The 19,611-nt window shown below is 28.8% G+C and overlaps 1 protein-coding gene across 1 annotated transcript in view; it reads left to right on the forward strand.

Annotated features, from left to right (window-relative positions):
• The window catches only part of LOC107439561 (recQ-like DNA helicase Blm), a 63,236-nt gene that overhangs the window by 21,338 nt on the left and 22,287 nt on the right, over window positions 1-19,611 (forward strand). Inside the window, exons 10-15 of the mRNA XM_043053478.3 lie at window positions 2,303-2,359; window positions 4,033-4,230; window positions 5,996-6,114; window positions 9,532-9,645; window positions 12,856-12,954; window positions 16,611-16,759. Of these exons, the coding sequence (XP_042909412.2) occupies window positions 2,303-2,359; window positions 4,033-4,230; window positions 5,996-6,114; window positions 9,532-9,645; window positions 12,856-12,954; window positions 16,611-16,759 (736 nt within the window). The remainder of the gene's footprint in view (window positions 1-2,302; window positions 2,360-4,032; window positions 4,231-5,995; window positions 6,115-9,531; window positions 9,646-12,855; window positions 12,955-16,610; window positions 16,760-19,611) is intronic.

Consider the following 19,611-nt stretch of genomic DNA (forward strand, 5'->3'; position numbering starts at 1 on the left):
TCAGGTTATGCATACTTAATATGAAATTATTTAATCTGTTGTGAAGAGGCAAGACTATCTTTTAAGCATGGCTATTTATCATCAAATATTTTAAAAATTTTATCTAATCCCAACATTTTGTGCATTAGAATTCCGAAAAAAAAAATTTGTATGTTTATTCAGAAAAGAGCATGGTTTTGTATTTCCTCAGGTAACTTAATTAATCGTTAAGACTGTTTGATTAAATTACATATAAACTACCCTTCAAGCTGAGAAGATTGAAGAATTCTGCAGAAGTCAGCATTAGCACAAAAGTTATTATGGGCTTAATCTTCTCTTCTTTTTTAATTATCAGGATTTGAATTATTTATTGATTATTTAATAATTGAAACATACTTTTAATTTTTTACAGTCCTTTATGCATTTAAGATTTTTAATAAAAGGGTATTTTTAAAAATTACATTCTCGTATAACTTTTGATGATATGACCCACCCCAATAACTTTTTCAGTTTTAACGGATTGCACTGACAAAATTTATTATTAATCCAGCTCTTTTACATAGGGATTTCTTATTAAACTATTCGTAATTATATGGCTAAACTAATAGCAGGGTTCCCACGGGTCAGGGAGAACAGGGAAAACCCGGAATTGTCAGGGAATTTTATTTTAACTCCAAAAATCAGGGAATAGTCAGGGAAAATTGCCTTTTTTACAAAAACCTGGAATATTCCTATATCATACCTGGAAAATAAACAGTCTTAAAATTCTCAGTAGTAGTAATCAGTTATTGAGATTTGAGTTAAATAATTGTAATGTCTATTACAAATTGTAAAAATTTCACATTTTAGTCAAACTGAAATGTTCCCTTCCTCAATTAATAGTATCTTTTTACACAGAAAATCTAATCTTTCACATTACAAATAAATGAAACAAAGTTTTCTGAGGAAAATCTGGTCTCAATTTTTGTTGAAATTTGCCTAGTATAACTGGAAAAGTTGGGGAAATTTTTTATTATTATTATTTATTTATTTTGAAATTGAGGGGGAACCCTGTAATAGTCGTAAATGTTTTAATATTTATTCAACGTTTTTTTATCCCACTCTATCAACAGCGTTAATTTAACTTTTGAAAAAATATTTTAAATGTGAGCCAGGAAGTTCCTACTTATAATGGAAACTACATTGTATTATTGTTAGGCAGTAAATCGTTTGAAGATAGAAATTTCCTGTGAATTGTTTTTAAAAAAAATACCTTTGTTCTTAAAGCCTTGGCTTAATCCATCCACCTGCTTTATTTTCTAAGAAAATAGTTTTTTTTTATTTAAAAAAAATAGAAAACCTTTCAGTGACATGCTTAAACTATTTCATTTACTATAGCATTATTTAAGTATGTTCATTTTTTCTTCTAAGTTTTTCCCTCCATTAAAATTAGTATAGTTATCCCAATATAGCTCACACTGCAGCACAATAGTTGTGTTTCCTCTTAATATGTTGTGTATAATATTCGCAGGGAATTTTTTTTCTTCCAGATTTGAGTGGTAACCCTGTATTGTTACTATCTCGTTTTAGTTAGAAATTGTGAAAAGCTTCCTTGATATTTAAATGAATTCAGTGATGTGTTGCTTGTCTGAATCTTCAATTTAACACTCAGTACAGCCGTTAGTCCAGAGAAGCTTCCTTGTATTAGGATTAAAAAGATTAGCTTTTTCCTATTTTTTTAGCCGGCCAGGTGGCCGAGCAGTTTGCGTCCTGACTGCGAAGCCAACGGCTGCGGGTTCGAATCCCGCTCTAGGCATGGAAGTTTATCTCTATGTGTTGTCATCTGTTATGTGAATGTGGCCCACCCTATGAACGAGTATTTGTGGCGTGGGTAATGTTGCTCGCCTCTGTGACTTAGGTTCATAGGTGCCCACTGAGTAACGTTAAATGAGCAATACTTCCGGCATATTCCAAGGTGAAGAACGAAAGTTCAGTACCTTCCGGGGGGAAAAGATTATTTTACCGTTACGGGGGGAAAAGATTATTTTTTACTAAAATTATGACGAACAGTTTTGTTAGTGCGGAATTTGAGTGACTTATCATTTTAAGACACATTTAAAATACCTATAGTTTGATAGGTTGTATAACACCTTTTTATTTTTTTACATAAATTTTTAATAGTAATTTTATTTTATGTAAATGTGAAGGAACTTCATTTTTTAATAATTTTTTTTTTAAAATTTTATTTATTATTTTTTGAAATTTCTTTATTCAATATATGATTTGAGATAATCTCCAATTGCAAACCATATTTATTTCATTGTGTTTCTTTTTGTTTTTTTAGAGTTGATAAATGAAACCAGTTTAAAGAATGAAAGCTTAAGTTCAAATAAAGATCAAAGTAAGTTCATTAAAGCATTTTTCTTACCTTTTATCTGTCTTAAACTTTTTTATTGTCATTAATATCTTTCACTTGTGCTATTTTTTGTTAATTTATTATAGCATTATCACTGTTAATGTCAAAAATACTGTCTTGTTTTTTAACTGTTCTATAATTTGTATTGTGCAAAAAAAAAAAAAAAATGGACCACACTGAATAGCTTTTAATCAAATGATAGAACCTTCATGTTCTAGGACTCATCTTAATGAGACTTGGGGGTGACCTGGGTAATAATGTTAATTAACTAATGCAGGTGATATTTTACCTGTCAATGCTCCAATGTTAGAATACAGATTTTAAATTTGAATTTAGTATAATAAACAATTTTAATGTCAGAATAATTTTTTTTTTTTACATACATTAAAAAAAAATTTTGCACAGTATTTTCTGCTTTTAGTTTGATTCTGTTTCATTAATTATTTCATTTTTTTAAAGAATTTTAGGAAGATAATATAACTTGTTAATTTTTCTTGCACTTGATTTACCAACAATCCAATAATTTAGGAACTTTTAATTGGATAATGTAACTGTTAAAATTTTAAAATGAAAATATTAATTCAAAACAAACTTCCATTTTTGGAATATTAGCATTTTAAAAGTTCTATTTTTATTTTGATCATATGACACTTATTCAGGAAAAATAATGATGTTGAAAGAGAAAAAAAACGATGAATGTGTATAAGTTCAGTTTCTGTTGAATTAGCAGGTGGCTAAAAACAGAGTGATAAGAGCAGAGGTTATTACTATACTTAGAAAGTAAGGCTAGGTATTCATTCATTCTTCATTAGTATTTTTTTTTTTTTTTTTGGTGACATTCTAACTCTGCTAAAGCAATTGTAACCACCCTCAGTAAAAAAAAGTTCCTGACAAATGTCAATTTTCCAAAAAAATGGAAAAACATTGAAAACACACTTAAAATAATTTCACGCAGTTTTTTTTTTATTTGATTGTCTTTAAATGCTCTTTAGAAGTGAACTTATCAAATCTCAAGTTGTTTCATTAATCTTTTTAATTTGGTGTTTAAAGCTTGTTTGATTTGACTGAAAATTAAGAATTTTTAAATACCTGAAAATTTTGATAGCTAGAACCTGCACTGTAAATTGCAAATATATTGAGCGATCAAAAATATTACTTAAAGAAGATTTGGTGATTGGTGTAGTATTTTTTCATAGTATTGATGCAGGTTTACAAAAAAATTTACAATTGATTGTCTTTAAATGCTCTTTAGAAGTGAACTTATCAAATCTCAAGTTGTTTCATTAATCTTTTTAATTTGGTGTTTAAAGCTTGTTTGATTTGACTGAAAATTAAGAATTTTTAAATACCTGAAAATTTTGATAGCTAGAACCTGCACTGTAAATTGCAAATATATTGAGCGATCAAAAATATTACTTAAAGAAGATTTGGTGATTGGTGTAGTATTTTTTCAAAGTAGTATTGATGCAGGTTTACAAAAAAAAAAAAAAAAAAAAAATTATACAAAAAGAGGACTCCAAAAAATTAAACCTGAATCAATTTCTGCACATGCTTACTTTCGAAATTGTTCTTTATTTATTCACAAATATAGAACCTACTATATTGGTTTAAAATTTCCTCCATTCTTTGTTCTTATCTTGTTTTTATTCATATTTTAGTTATTGCTGGAAAGTTCTATGGAAATCAAAGAGATGACGGCGCTTCTCCAGAGTTTAAGGGTTTTAACTTTTTATTTTCAAAAGATGTTATTAATATATTTCATAATATTTTTGGATTGAAAGTTTTTCGTCATAATCAACTGGAAACTATCAATGCAGCTTTATTAAAGGAAGATTGCTTCGTTCTCATGCCTACAGGTAAACAAACTTTAATCTGAGAAGCAATAATCGATTGTTTTGATTTGAAAAGATAGTTTTTTATTTTTTTAACATATTTAACAAATTTAAGTCTTATCACGAAATACACCACCAATTTTTAATAATGGGCTGCTAAATCGAAATATATGATGTTTGAGGCCTGCATTAAGATAATACTGTTATTTTAAAAATGCAGGGAGTATTTAGATTTTATTTGAAACCTATATCAATGACTTACAAGTTCAAAATAAATTTTTTAAGTTAAATTTTTTTTTTTTTAAACTTTACCATGGCAAGATTAATGCTTCTTTTATCCATCTTTAAAACTTTATGTGAACCCATCATCGCCATGCTATTGAAAACATAACTTCTTATGAAGACTAGTTTTGGCCATTGTTTTTACTACAGAGATGCCAACTACTATGGTTTATATGTAACTATTAAGATTTCATACTCGAGACTACAGTCACACTTCAAGACTACATCACTACTACAGTACTTTTTAAAGAATTTTTGTAATAGTTTGTTTAAAATAAATTCCTCCTCCCATGAGCTACGAAGAGTTGTGAAATTTTGCAACATTTCTAAAATCAATGATGATTGAAACGAGAAATAATAATAAAAAGCAAAGGAATCTCATTCCCTTCCAATAAGCTATTTTTAGACTCATCAAGGATGAGTGTTTCAAACAAATAATTCTTTTATTTCCTTTGATTGTAAAATATAATTTTATTTATATTGATGTAAATAAATATTAAGAAAAGGAATATTTAAAATGCTTATCAGTTTTAATTTAACCAAAAACTAGATCAATCGGGCCAAGTAATAAATTTAATTTTAATATTTTCTAGTGAAGTATAAAGATTTTGGTGCAGTATATTTTTTTTATTTGGTACCTTTTTTATTTAATAATAAATTCTTGCATAATTTTATTAATGTTATAGAATTAAGTAGTGAGTACATCTAAAACTATTTCTGATTACTGATACATAGGTACCATTTTTCAGCCCTGAGGGCTTAAATGAGTCTGTAGAAAAAAAATGAATGGACTAAATTCTATCTCAATATGTCTCTTAAATTAATTTTTTAATAAATCAAATTTTTGCCACATTTTCCCACCATTTGAAAACCACATTTTTTCGCTTGAGAAAATGTGACAAATATTTTCTATTAAAACAAATCAATAAAAATTACTTTTTAATAAAAACGTTGTTTTATTTCATAATTATTGTGAAATTATCAAGTTATGATGTCACACTAGATATTATACAAGAGTGGGATTGATTGTATTATATTTGCTTGAGTAAAAAAAGGTTTTTTAGCTATACCTAAATATGCATGAGATAGCATTCTTGCACCATATTATTAGCAAGTAATATTAAAAAAAAAAAAAAATTAAATAAATAAAATTAAAGTCAATCCCTACTTAAGTCAACTATGAAAAATTTTATTTTAGTTACTTTTAATTGAATAATTAAAAAAGTTTCTCCCATATTAAAGTAGAATTAATTAATTAAATTTAATGAATGAATTAATATTTGAAAAAAATTGTATTAACATCAAGTGTCATCCACTAAAAGTATTTGCCATTATAAAAAGTATTTGCCATTTATATTGGCACATCTATTGTTAGTGCAACATTAGAGAATATTGTTAAAAATAAGTTTTTTTACAATTAATGTATCATTATGCACATAAAATCTTAGAACATGTAAAATTAAAAACATAATTGTTAAAAATCTTGAAATGGATGTCTCTTGTTCAGGTGGAGGCAAAAGTCTGTGCTACCAACTTCCCGCTTTGGTGAATAATGGTGTGACAATTGTGGTTTCCCCTCTACGTTCTTTAATTATGGACCAAGTACAAAAACTGTGTTCACTTGATGTATGTATCATTTTTATTTTTATTCAGTTTAGAATTGCATTATTTTTAATAACTAATAGCTGCTTGCAATTCTGTGTTTAAAAAGTACATCTAAAAAGTATTTAAAATAATATAAAGAGTAAGGATCTTCAATCTCATGCTCCAAACGGGGTATCTGCATACCTGGAAAATCATGAGAATACTCGAAAAGCCATGAATTTCAGTATTGAACAAAATTTGTCATAAAATGTCATGATTTTAACTATTTTTTTAAAAAAAATCAGGAAAAGTCATGGATTTAGGTCGCTGAAAAATCTAATAATATTTCTTCCATTCCGATGAACAAGAAAAGTATCTTTAGAATATAAATTCTGCAAAAAAAAAAAAAAAAAGAAAAGAAACGACTAAATTATTTGCTTATATTTTTTTTCAATTATTTTATTGCTGAAACTCTTACTTTACTCTGTTTTTTAAATTTAAAATCTATAAATAGTTGAATTCCATGCCATCGGAAACCAGTAGTGAAGTTTTAAAGTTTAAGCAATATCCATGTATTTGGTATCTTTTTAAAGAAAATTTGTTGTAGTTTATGAATTCAAAAGTTATTTTTTGGAGTTATGCATGATTATAGTAAAATTTATCATAAATAGAGAGCATTTATGATTTAGATTTATTCTACCAAAAAAACTGTCGATTTTAAAGAAGAATAAGTTATTAAAAATATTACAGTTTTACATATAGTTTGATTTATATTGTAAAATTAATTGTTCCTGAGTCTAATTACTCAGTGATTACCGTCAAAATAAAAAATATTTTGCTTGTTTTTTAAGTCAAAAATTATCTCATATATATATACTGTCCCCTCTATTACAATTATTCATTACACAAAAAACTTTTTAACTTAATATTTGGTTTTTACAATAAAGTCTATTAGTTTAATCATGTTATGTTATATTTTTGTAAAAAAAATTAAAAATTTTAAAGTTTCTTATGTAACAGGGGGATGTATCAGGGAGTACAAAACTAAATGTCCCCTCAGTTACACAAAATTGATAGGTTGACCATTAAAAAGGAACTCTAGCAATGTAAACGAGTGCTAATGTATCTTGATTCAACTAGTTTAAACCAGTTCCTCTACTATTAGAGCACACTTTTTATACAAAGATGTACCATTTTTATTTAATAGGGTGTTTAGTTTATAGTTAAAAGTTTTTTTTAAGTGAGTAATCAATATGGGAAAAACAGCAGCAGAAAGAATGAGAGAATATAGAACTAGAATGTGCAACAAAAAAAAAGACATTTGTAAGAAGAAAGATAAAGAATATAAAGCAAAAATTCATGATAACAGAAATATTTTGAGAAAAATAACCCTAAAAGAGAAATAGATGAATTGAAAAAAAAGAAAACGAAGACAAAGGAAAAATAAAAAGGCACTGATGCAAGCAGTAGAAATTCGGGAAGGATATTCTCTTTATAATATTCCTTTGGCATTGGGGGAAAGCTATTACAAAAGCAAACCGTGCATTACCTGTATTTCCAAGAAAACATTGTACTGTTCTATGCATACTCTGTATTCTTACTTCCAAAACAAAAGAAATAGCTTAGTAACAAAGTTTCTGATGAAACAAAGAAAAACTTGTAATAAATTTCTACTCATCTGATAAACTTTCTTACCAGACTTCTGGTAGAGCTGACTGCATGATTGTCAAAGAAAATGTACAGAAAGTCCGCAAAGCCAAATGTGCACCTTGAGGGAAGCATATCAAGTATCAAAGCAGATGCAACAAACATAAAAATTGGCAAATCTAAGTTTTGCTGTACTACGACCTATCCATATTCTATGCGTTGGTAAACACCATATAAAATGTGTATATGTTATTCACGAAAATGTGAATTTTCTATTAAAGTCACAGTTGTTTGCCTAATAATTACATAGAATTACTAAATATAGCGACGTGCAACAATCGCTTGATGTTGCTATAGATAGTTTTGCAAGTGTGAAAAGTTCTAGGAAAAAATTGGGTTGTTAATTTTATTGCCCAAATAACTGAAATTGAGAAAGAAGCAAACAAGGCCCTTGTTTTGTTTTTTTAAAAACAGGATCTGGTAAAATAAAAACTTTCAAATATAACTGCAATGATGTAGCACAGGTTTCAATTATACCAATCCATCCAGCAAATATCCACACTTTCTAGAAATTTGTCAACCAGAAGAGCTCTATGTGGACCTCGCATTATCGTTCATTAAAATAAACTCAGGGCCAACTGCACCCCTGAAAAAGCAAACATAGATCTCCGAGACCTCATCCCTACACCTCATACCAGTCACAGAGCCTCTTTCAAAGACATAGAGAGATGTGCTGCCATAAAACAGGGTGCCTGCCCTGACCATTAAACCTGCTCCGCCATAATGGTCAATTTCGCAGGCATCAGAGGGTAGGTAGTGGGTGTCTGGTTTTTTCCATCTGAATTATGGCAAGAATTGATGTTTAGGCTGAATCAGGACTCATCAGTGAAGAGAATGGTTGCCCATTGATTCAAACTCCAATCTCTAAGCTCTCTGCACCAGGCTGGGCGAACTCTCCAGTTCGTGGAAGTGAGTGGGATAAAAACAGCAGGTCTTCTTGCAAACAACCCTCTCTCATGAAGTCGTTTAGAAACAGTTACCCTTGATGCACGGGTTCCTGTGGCTGCATACAAGTCATGAGAGAGCTGAGAAGCTGTAGCTCCTCTGTGACGCCTTGCTATAGTGGAAAAAGGGCGATCTTCTCTGGCCTTGACCAAGCTTTCTCTCGATGGATCCCGTAGCCTGGAACTGTTTCCATAAGTTACACCTGACGGTCAGCTCTCTACAAATCTGGACCTGAGATTAACCTGCTCCTAGCCTCCCGACACAATTCGCCGCCTCATTCCATCATCTAAACGTTGATGGTTATTTGTTTTTACAGTTACAATTTGAATTTAACTTCTTGCTGCAAAATAACACCAAGAAATTCGCCGAGGTGTGCTAACGAACGAAATGCCTCTTAACTTATGCTCACTTATAAAGCCTGTTTCTCTACTACACGCATGTACACTTACATATTTCATGTACAAAGAGTTCCATTTTTGTCTAGAAGCAGTGGTTTTACATTCAGCTCAGTTCTTTTCGTGACATTCATAAAAATATGTCAATTCTATTAATTTATTTCACCAGTGTATTATGATTGACTCTAATTTAAAAATAAATACAAATTCTAATCTATGACATTAAATAACTCAGTGTGACGCTTCATTCGATAACTCTGCTGCCTGATGTCCGACTGTGCGATCACCCAAACAATTGAACTCTTGGTTGGTAAATTTCTTAAACTGCCATAAGGATACAGACTATTGAATACTGTGTGTGTATTTAAATTTTGTGTAATAAAATTCTAAAATGTGTTACTGTTACTTACAGATTCCTGCATATAGTTTGACAGGAGATACTGATACATCTACTTCTAATCATGTTTATGTTCAATTAGCATCAAGAGAGCCTGGCATTAAACTACTATATGTAACTCCAGAAAAAGTAAGTGTCAAATCTGGTCAATAATCCTTTATAATACTATGAGAAGTATACTTTTTATTAACTTCATTAGTTTTTAAAAGTCAATATTAAGCTATTAATTGACCCTGTAATGTGCGTGCCCACCAGTACTTTTAGAGTTGGTCCCTTAAAGTAGCTTTTTTTTTCTCCACTTTTTTGTGACTTGTGGTCTCTAAAGTCAACCGCCCCTTTTTTAAAAAAAAAAAAGAAATCAATTGATTTCTTTTTATATAGGCTGGCCAGCCAGTTGGGAAGATTTTTTGCTAATTACAAGTAAAGATTAATATAAAAAGTTCCCGATTTATGAAGCATTTCCCATTTAAATGTTGAACACTGGCAGTAGTTTATAAGTACTTCCTACAATTATTAAAAAAATAACTAAATCCACTCAGTTATAATCAGATCAGTATCAAAACATTGCAAAACTTCTAAAATCTGATGTTGAGGTGAAATAAATTTTTACAGTAGATCGTGCTTCTCTTTTTGAATTATGTGAAACTATTTTAAAATGATGTGCCAGTGATACATCAATAGTTTGATGAAGCATAAGAATTGCTTTTAAAACTGTTTCTGTGTAATTCCCGAAGATATTCAATTGGTGAGTTCGAAGATAAATTGCCATTTTCAATGTATCTTGGAGCTGTGTAATGAATTTTCCAAAATGAAATAAAAAGACCAAAAACAGTTTTGTGGTTTCTCTGGAATTTTTTATGGCAGGGTTACACATACCTTAATTGACAGTTAAAAATGTGATGGCGTATCCGATCTCTGATATATGGATAAAAACTATTTTAAGTTAGCTTCAAGTAAGTCTTGCAAGCTTTACCATTAACTACGGAAATTTGTCACATTTTTGCAGGGTTTACTAAGATGGTCTCGGATAAAACAAGCAAACGACATAATATCAGATGCCCCCCACTTGAAAATAACCAATTTTTTTTTCAAGTTCTTTTTTTCCCACATATTATTGTAGTAGATGAATAGGTTATACCAAAATCAAAATAATTATTTATTATCTTTTAAACAAAGAATTTCAAACAATTAACAATAAATTAGCTTGATAATTAAGCTTAAATTGTTATATAATTAACCTAAATTAACTTTATAAATGAAATACATTTAACTTTTTATTAGAGCATAATGTGCCTGTTATTAGGATGGAAAAATCAAGTAAAAGTCTATCCAGAATGTCAGAAATTCAGACTTCTAAAACCTTATGAATAATTTTTTTATTTATACGAAATTATTATGTTTTTATTAATCAAATTTTTGTTACAAGTGCTCAACTTTTCATATGATTGTCAAAATTTAAATTATAAATTGAAATTAATTGATTTCATTTCTGAAAAATTATCCGTTTTTATGAAGCAAAATTATTTATGTAGCAATTATTTTGAAAAAGTTATTAAATTTTCTAAATCAAGCTCTGAACATATTTTTAACATTAAATTTATGTATCATTATAAAACATTAGAAACTGCTTTTATATAATTTAATCATATCTATGGTATGAATTACTATTCAATTTTTTATAATTACATTAATATTAAATTAGGTTTTAGAAATTTTATTCTAAGTTGTACAGTTAAATATCTGTTTATTTAGTTAATAAAAAAGTATTCAAAATAAGATGTGGATAAAATATATGTTACTCAAAATAAATTAATGGAATTATTATTATTTTGTACTGATAGTTTGTCTTGTTTGTGTTAAAAATTTAAGCCATTGAATTGACTATAAATGCAGAAAAAGAATTATTTTCTCTTAAACTTAGGTGTTGTAAAAATGTAATAAATTAAGAATGTTTTTTTTTTTGTTCCTATGTTAAATAAAGCAAATTAGCATAATAACATGGAACTGCATGTTTATAGATGTTAAACTCCTGTAACTTTATTTGTGAGCAGTCTTTATAAAAAAATCTGATAATTTTTGTGCCTTTGCTGCTCCGTCTGAAATATCAATGAAGGCCTACACTTACTTTTAATGTAAATAACCGTAAAGGTTAGTGTAGGGTCTAGATTAGAGTCCAACACTGGGGAACTACTTTTCTCTTATGCTTTCGTTCATTTGATCTGTGAGTTTATTTGTAGAAAAAATTATAAATTTGGTTATTTATAAGTACGAAAGTTCAAGTTAATGGCCAGTAGATAAAATTTTGAAATTTCCAACTAACCGAAAAAAGTGTTTTTGAACACCAATATTGTTTTAATTAATAAGATGAATGAATTTCATTTTGTAAATCAATCAATGGTTGTTCAATACTGTCTTTAAACTATTATACTGCCCTATCTTAAAAAGGTCTTTAATTTAAATATGGTTTTTGGGGTCATAAAAATGTCTCATTTTTCTTTCAACACCAATTTTCTTCTCAAAACTTTTATTGCATTTTATAATTTTTCTACTTACTATTCTTAATTCAATTAATCATGATTGGCTGAAAAATAAAATACATTTCAGGTGTTAAATAATCAATATGGCTGAGTATAAAATGCCTTTTATCAAACTTTTTAATTTTTATGTAATTCCAACATAAAATGTTCAGTATCTTTGTTGAGTTATGAATCAAAACTTATCGTTAATATTTAGTTGTATTCCTTTATATTTATCTGAAACAAGAAACTAATATTTATAACCTTTTAATTTGTTAAAACTTCTTAAATTAAGAAAAAAAATTCTAACAGTTGCTCTTAAAAATCTTGTAATAAATTTTTAAATTATATAGCTTCTGTTTTAATCAAACAAATGTGCTGAGTTTAAGCAAGCTGTTGAATTTTCAGTAATTTGCTTTAATGTTTTCTACACGTTTACTTCAATTAAATTTATTTTGGTTTAATTAAGTCTTATCAAATACTGAGATATTTTGTTAAACTGAACTTGCCAAGCTCTAAATGAAAGTAAATGTTTGAGGTAACCCTATCATTTCCATTCTAAAACTTTGGAAATTTCTTTGTTTAATCCCTTTTGCTATTTAAAAAAAAATGTTTTGTGAGATCCTAGATCAGTTACAAAATGTGATCTTTCTTCAAAAATTTGCACTGTGCAGATTTAATAAAAAGCAAGATAATAATGCGCAAAATTTACTTTAAATATTCAAGAAAATTTTCCAGTCAAATTGTGAGGTATATTTGTTTGATTTGAACTGTTGGTGTGATCATTTTTTGCTCTTTTTCAAATTGAATATTTTTTTTCTAGATAAGTGCAAGTATAAAATTAAAATCTTGCCTGGAAAACCTATACTCAAGAAATATGATACAACGATTTGTTATTGATGAAGCTCACTGTGTTAGCCAGGTATATTTTTATAAATTTAAGCACACTTAAAAATTCTTTTTTTGATCCGTAGTGCTAATATAAATCTTTTTCTGCGAGTGTCGAAGCGTGTTTGCTGTGGTGCCTAAATATTAAGAAAAATTAAAATTTTGTAAGATAAAAAACAAATTTACAAATCGCAATTTTGAAAGTTAAAATTGCATAGAAGGTACAACGCTACATTGGAGCATCATGTTGAATGAAAAATTTCTATGAACAGATTAGTTTGAAATAAATAAAAGCAGAGCTTCTCAAATTGCTCCAAAACAAAACAGCCCCGGAGCCGTGATGGCTCAAAGGATAGAGCGTTTGCCTCCCAGTGAGGTGACCCGGGTTCGATCCCAGCTGTAACTGCTCGATTCTAATTCCGTACCCGGCTCTCGCTGACCACAGTGCTGACGTAAAATATCCTCAGTGGTACATGGATCGTGGGTTATAGTCCCCCTGTCGTCAGGCTAACCATAGAATTTTTCGTGGTTCTCCTCTCCATGTAAAGTAAATGCAGGTTAGTTGCATCAAAAAGTCTTCCTCGAAGGCAAATTTCTCCCCATACTTGATCCAGAAGTTCCCTTGTCTTCCAGATTGTGTTCAAAAGTACAAATCTGCGAAGTTGAACGTTAGTAGCCGTAAACCCTAAACTGGGTTGTTTGTACAATGACGGTTATAAAATAAAATGAAACAACCTATTCTAAAATGCCATTTTTTCCCAAAATTGCTCCAAAACTCTAATAATATCCATTAAGCAAAAGTTGTGACTTTCACCAACCACTATTGTTGTTACATACCTGCAAGCAATTTTTGTATTTTGCTTAAATGTTGATTAAGGTGTGTTTTCTCTCTCATAGAATAGAGCGCTTGAAGATATTATTACAAAAATAGCAAACTTGTCCTGTGATTCTACCTGAGCATTATTATAGCATGTCAAACATGCCAAAAATCGTAGCTACAAAAATAAGAGTTATGACTCGTCCTTTGGGATACATAATTCTTTGACGGGGGAAAAAAAATAATGTGCCAGCAGATTAATAATATGTAAGCAAAATTATAACCAAGCTTTAAATGCATACAAACTAAAAACTTTTTTATTTTGTCAAATTATATTGCTTTTACTTACGGCAGGTGTCTGATCAGTCCAAATTAATAGCCTCAAATGTTCAAAACTTTTCTTGTTTTGAAATATACATTGTGCGTAGAGTTTTTAAAAAGTGCTTAAAGATGCTTATTCTCGATTTTCGTTATTTAAAAGCTCTTAAAGGTGCTTTTTTCATTGGGTTTTTTTTTTAAGTGCTTAATTTTTCCTTTTCAAACATGAGTTACCATGTCGATTTTTGCCACGTAATATGCAAAAGCGTACTTTTCACATTGTTCTATTCAACGTTTTCACAATTCATTTCGGCATGAGTCGATCCATAGCGCATGATAGTGCCAATCCTTTTACATGTTTCATGAAATGCTTGTGAGTTGGTATGTGCATCTAATGAGCTGGGTTCGGTGAGATTATTGTCTTCTCATGTGTAACTCTGCTGCATTTTGCAAGATATTTTCATTTTCCACCTTCTGATATCGAACTGAAAAATCTCTCGATAATGGGTAATAAAATCAAGAAAAGAGTTCTTTGTAAGAAACTAGTTATTTTCTCATGATCATCTAAAGTCTTTGAAAATTATTTTGCATTTTGCTAATGTATATAGTGCTTAAAAATATTATTTCAGTGCTTAAAAAGTACTTAAAAGGTGCTTATTTTTTGTTGAAAGATTTGGCTACGCACCCTGCTATATTGTTTTTTCTGCGGATAGAGATAAAAATTATGAGTGTTCATATTGATCAATGTATGAGCGAATTCTATTTTGAATAGAGACCTGCTTTTTGTAAAAAGGTACCAGAAATATGGAAATACTGGGGTTCTAAAATCTATAGTTTCCAAAGTACAGCCAAAAATCACTATTGTCATAACATAATCTATCCACACAAAAAAAATCTTTAAATGGTAAGGATTCCCAACAGAATTGGCCTGAATCGACCAGGTGTAAAAGTGAAACCTTAAAATTCATAACAATATATGCAATAATATTGTGTTTAAAATATTGAAATTAAAAATTAAAAAAAAACATGTGAAAGTGGCCGAAAAAAGCTATTCCTAATACGTAAAATTACTATGAAATCAGGTCTGGCAAAAAGTGATTTTTGAATAAATTGTTAACAAGTAGTCGTTGCTCCAATGCAAAGTTTAAGGATCTTAATAACATTCTGTATCATATGAAATTAAAAATATCAAAAAATGACAAGCTACATGAAAATATGAAATAAAACAATAGGATGTGGGTTTGTGAAGAAAATGTCTGGAATCCAGCTGTTCAAAAATTGAAGATATTGTCATTTGAGAAACCTTGTGTAAATGAACAAAAAACTGTAATCAGGGCTGTGTGCCCCACAGTGCTCTTTTTGTGTGTTGAAGATTTTGTATATTATTATCAGTAAGTTTCATTTAAAATGGGAATTCAAATATTGATGTATTGAAATTTAATAGATGATTGTAGGGGCTCAGGAAATAGAGCGCTTGCCTTCCAAGTGTGGTGAACCAGCTTTGAATCCCAGCGATGGCTGGTGGATACGAATTACGCATCTGGCTTGCACTGACCACATTGCTGACTTAAAATATCCTCAGTGATCGACGGATCATGGTCTAGAGTCCCCTTGCAGTCTGGCTAACCATGGGAGGTTTACATGGTTTTTCTCTCCAATGTGCATTAGTTCCATCAAAAAAGTCCTCCACGAAGGCAAATGTCTCCCAATACTTGATCCAGATATTCCCTTGTCTTCTGGATTGGGTTCTAAACTACAAGACTACGGAATTGAACATTAGTAGTCGTAAATCCCAAAAATTAGGTCGGCTGTTCAAAAACATCTATAAAATAAAAAATATTGAAATTTTTTTATCTAATTATTCTAATGCTCATTTATTTAAATATGATGTAAGCCCGAGGAAATAAATTCTAAAAAATAATTGTTTATTTAAATAATTCTTTGTTATTATGTTTCTATTACATCTCTTTTTTCCAAGCTCTGTTAAATATGATATAAAATATTAATTTATCTGCTCAAATATGCTCAAAAATCTAATTTTGCGAATACTATGCATCTCAGAATATTAAGACCATTAAAAAAAAAAAAAAAAAATTTCACCGAAACACATTTTTTCTGCTCCGAAATGATTATGCTGTTCTATTTAAAATTTTAAACTAAATTTGCCGTTAAGAAAAATTTTTAATTAAAACTTTAAAACCAAGTAGTCATGTCTATGTCTGATATTGAAAAAAGGGAGGTTTCCATGTACTTAAGAGAAGAAATGGTTTTGCAGAAATTTCATTATTCTTTTAACTTTATCTTATTTTTTCCCATTAATTACTCTCATTATTATATCTCTCATTTAAGTGTTATGGACTTGACTTCTAGTTGTGTTTGAACTTTTGCTTTTTTCTGTTTTCTAATTACTAGATACCTTATTTTTTATACTCTATTGCACTTTAAAATTCTTGTTGCATATAAGTGAGATTATTTAAGCATTAATTCTTTTTAATTGATTGTCCATTTGATCATTTTATTTTTTCTTAATTTGTTTCTTTCTTTTCCTTTTAAAGTGGGGTCATGACTTTAGACCTGATTACAAGAGATTGAGTGTTTTAAGAGTAAACTTTCCAAAAGTCCCAATAATGGCTCTGACTGCAACTGCTACACAAAGAGTGAGGATGGACATTTTACATCAACTGGGCATGGGCTCTCCTAAATGGTATATTTTAATAATTATATGGACGCAAATGTTTTTATATGTTGTTTCAAAACATCGTCTCCCATAGAGTTAACCCTGGTTCAAATCCCAATAGTGCAAATTCTGTTCCTATTTTGCACTGGTCACTGTACTAATTTAAATTTTCCTCAGTTGTAGACGCATTATAGATTCGAATCATCTTGCCCTTGTCGGGGTATCTGCTCACCTGGAAAGTCATAAATTTCAATGTTGAACAAAATTTGTCATGATTTTAACTATTTTTTTAAACAAAAATCATGAAATTGGATGACGGAAAAATCTAATTTTTAAAATGGAATTTGCCTCTCTCCCAATTTCACGGTGTTCCAATTCCAAATATCTGAATTTGTAACAAAAACCCCACTCACAGTCATATTTTATTAAAATATGAAATGTTTTTATCCTGTTCTTAAAAAATTATGGTGTTCTTTCAAAAAATGAAAGAAAAAACATCATTTCTAGAGTGAATTATCTTTTAAACTTCTGTGATTTAAGAATTTTTAATATTTACTTTTTTTAATTTTATTAATTTAAAATTCTAGTTGAAGCAAACCAGTCATTGGCGATTTTTTTTATTCTGAAATGAGAACAGAAAAATCGGGAGTATTTCTTTCCTTTCTGATGAACAAGAAAAGTATCTTTAGAACATAATTCTACAGAAAAAAAGAAGAAAAAATATTTGCTTTTAAATTTTTTTCAGCTATTTTATTGCTTCAACTCTTTCATTACTCTGTTTTTTAAATTTAAAATCTATAAATATGAAGATACAGAGTATAACAGTTTTGGTTATACCTATCATTTCAATTAATGTTATTTTAATGCTTTTTTAAATTTATTGTGTTTTTGTTGGAAAAAATAGTAATTTCGTTAAGTTATGAAAAATTCTTGGACTTGGTCATAGATTTGAAAATCTAAAATGTAGCAGATACCCTGCATAGAGTTAACCCAGGTTCAAATCCCAATGATGGTTGCTCAATACAAATTCTGCTCCTATCTCTTACTGGTCTCTGTGCTAATTTAAATTTACCTCGGTTATAGATGTATTATAGATTCGAATCATCTTGCCTTTAGGCCAACCATGTCAGTTATTGGTGATTTTGTTCTCCATGTAACACAAATGCAGGTTAGTTCCATCAAAAGTCCTCCAAGAAGACTAGTTTGTCTTAATGCTTGGAGTTCCCTTGTCTTCTGGGTTGGGTTCATAATTATAAGGCTGTTGAGTTGCAAATTGATAGTTGTAAACCGAAGAATGGAACAGCTGTTCTACCAATTGTAAAATTAAGTAAAATGCTTAAAAATAGTTGCACTTGACTATCATATTGTTTATCTTAAAAAAGTTCAAGATATGGTCAAAATTTTCCACCCATAGGCATGAAGAGAAAAAAAAATGTTTTCTTTGTTGGTAAAAAGGATTAAAAAGTAAATTGAATATAATCACTTTCAAATGCGTTTATATTGATTTAATTTTGTATTGATTTCTATTATTACACTTTCCTATTTTTCATTTCTTCTGATAAGACTTTTTCTGTTGATAAATCATACAATAGGAAGTTGTATTTCCAGACATCTGTATACCAAAAGCGTCTATTTTCCAGACACTTTTTAACAACCAAAATAAACAAAACTCTTCTTTTTTTTCTAAACAATCTGTAAAAAAAAAAAAAAAAAAAAAAAAAAAAAAGTATGAGTAAAAAAAGGTTTTTGCTTTTCTGATAGCTAAACATTAATTCTGTCTCAATTTACACACTAAATAAGACAAAGGACAAGAACAATGAAAGAAAAACAAATCTTGGTAAGAAGAATGAACTATGAATATTTATAATGTTTGAAAAGAACATCAGTCAATGAGATTTGTTTCAGTTTAAATTATAGATGCTCTAATTAAAAAAAATTACTCAAATATGTTCCCTGTCTTTATTAAATCAATTAATTTACTTTTTGAATGACTTGTTTTATAAAGTTTTTTTTTTTAAATTTGATTATCCCCAATTCTAATACTTTCTACCATAAAGAAAGGAATAAAAACATATTATTTATGAAAGAATTAAATTTAAATTATCCGCTGCTCACTTTATTTTACTACATGTTTAAAATTTTTATATTTAAAAATAGATGTTGTAACCGTTGTTCCATTCCTATGAAATTATGGAAGAAAAATACTGAAATAAGACTTTATAACTTTTATTAAAAAATGGAAAATATTATTTAAACAATTGATTTTGGGGCATAAATTTTATATGAAAATTTTATGTAGAGTAGAATTTTAGTTTTTTTTCTTCAAAAAATCAATTCAATGTAAATTTGGAAACTGTGACTTTGTGTTAAAGTGTGTATCAATAATTTTTTTTTTTAATATTGGGGCAGTAGGTCCTTTAAAAGAGTAAAATTTTATGATTTAGAAAGAAAAGAAAAAAGCACGCACAAGGCATCCAATAAGTTTCAAAAATTGTGACATGGCTGCACAAAAATCTCTGACTTAATAAAACTCCAATTGGAATTAAATAAATTTGTTTTTAAATTGATTGTAAAACACACTTTAATTATAATAAATTTAGCTATTAAATTTTTCAGATCGTATCGTAAATTGTCATCCTAATTACTCAATATTTTATTATGACTGCAAACTTCCTGTGTTAAGTGGAAAATATTTTAACAACTTTCTTAATTGTATTTCAAAGCAAAAACCATAAGTTGAATGAAAGTTGTAAAGAAAAACATTCGTAATATGTTTTTAATGAATTTTAATTATTTGTTTCTTGTTGAAAAATAATTTTGGACACAAACATAGAAAAAAATAAGAGCCATAAACTAATAAAATGATTTGCACCAAAAAG

Source organism: Parasteatoda tepidariorum, chromosome 4 (assembly GCF_982258835.1).
Source record: "Parasteatoda tepidariorum strain Cologne lab strain chromosome 4, Ptep-v5.0, whole genome shotgun sequence".
In the NCBI taxonomy this organism is placed as follows: Eukaryota; Metazoa; Arthropoda; class Arachnida; order Araneae; family Theridiidae; genus Parasteatoda; species Parasteatoda tepidariorum.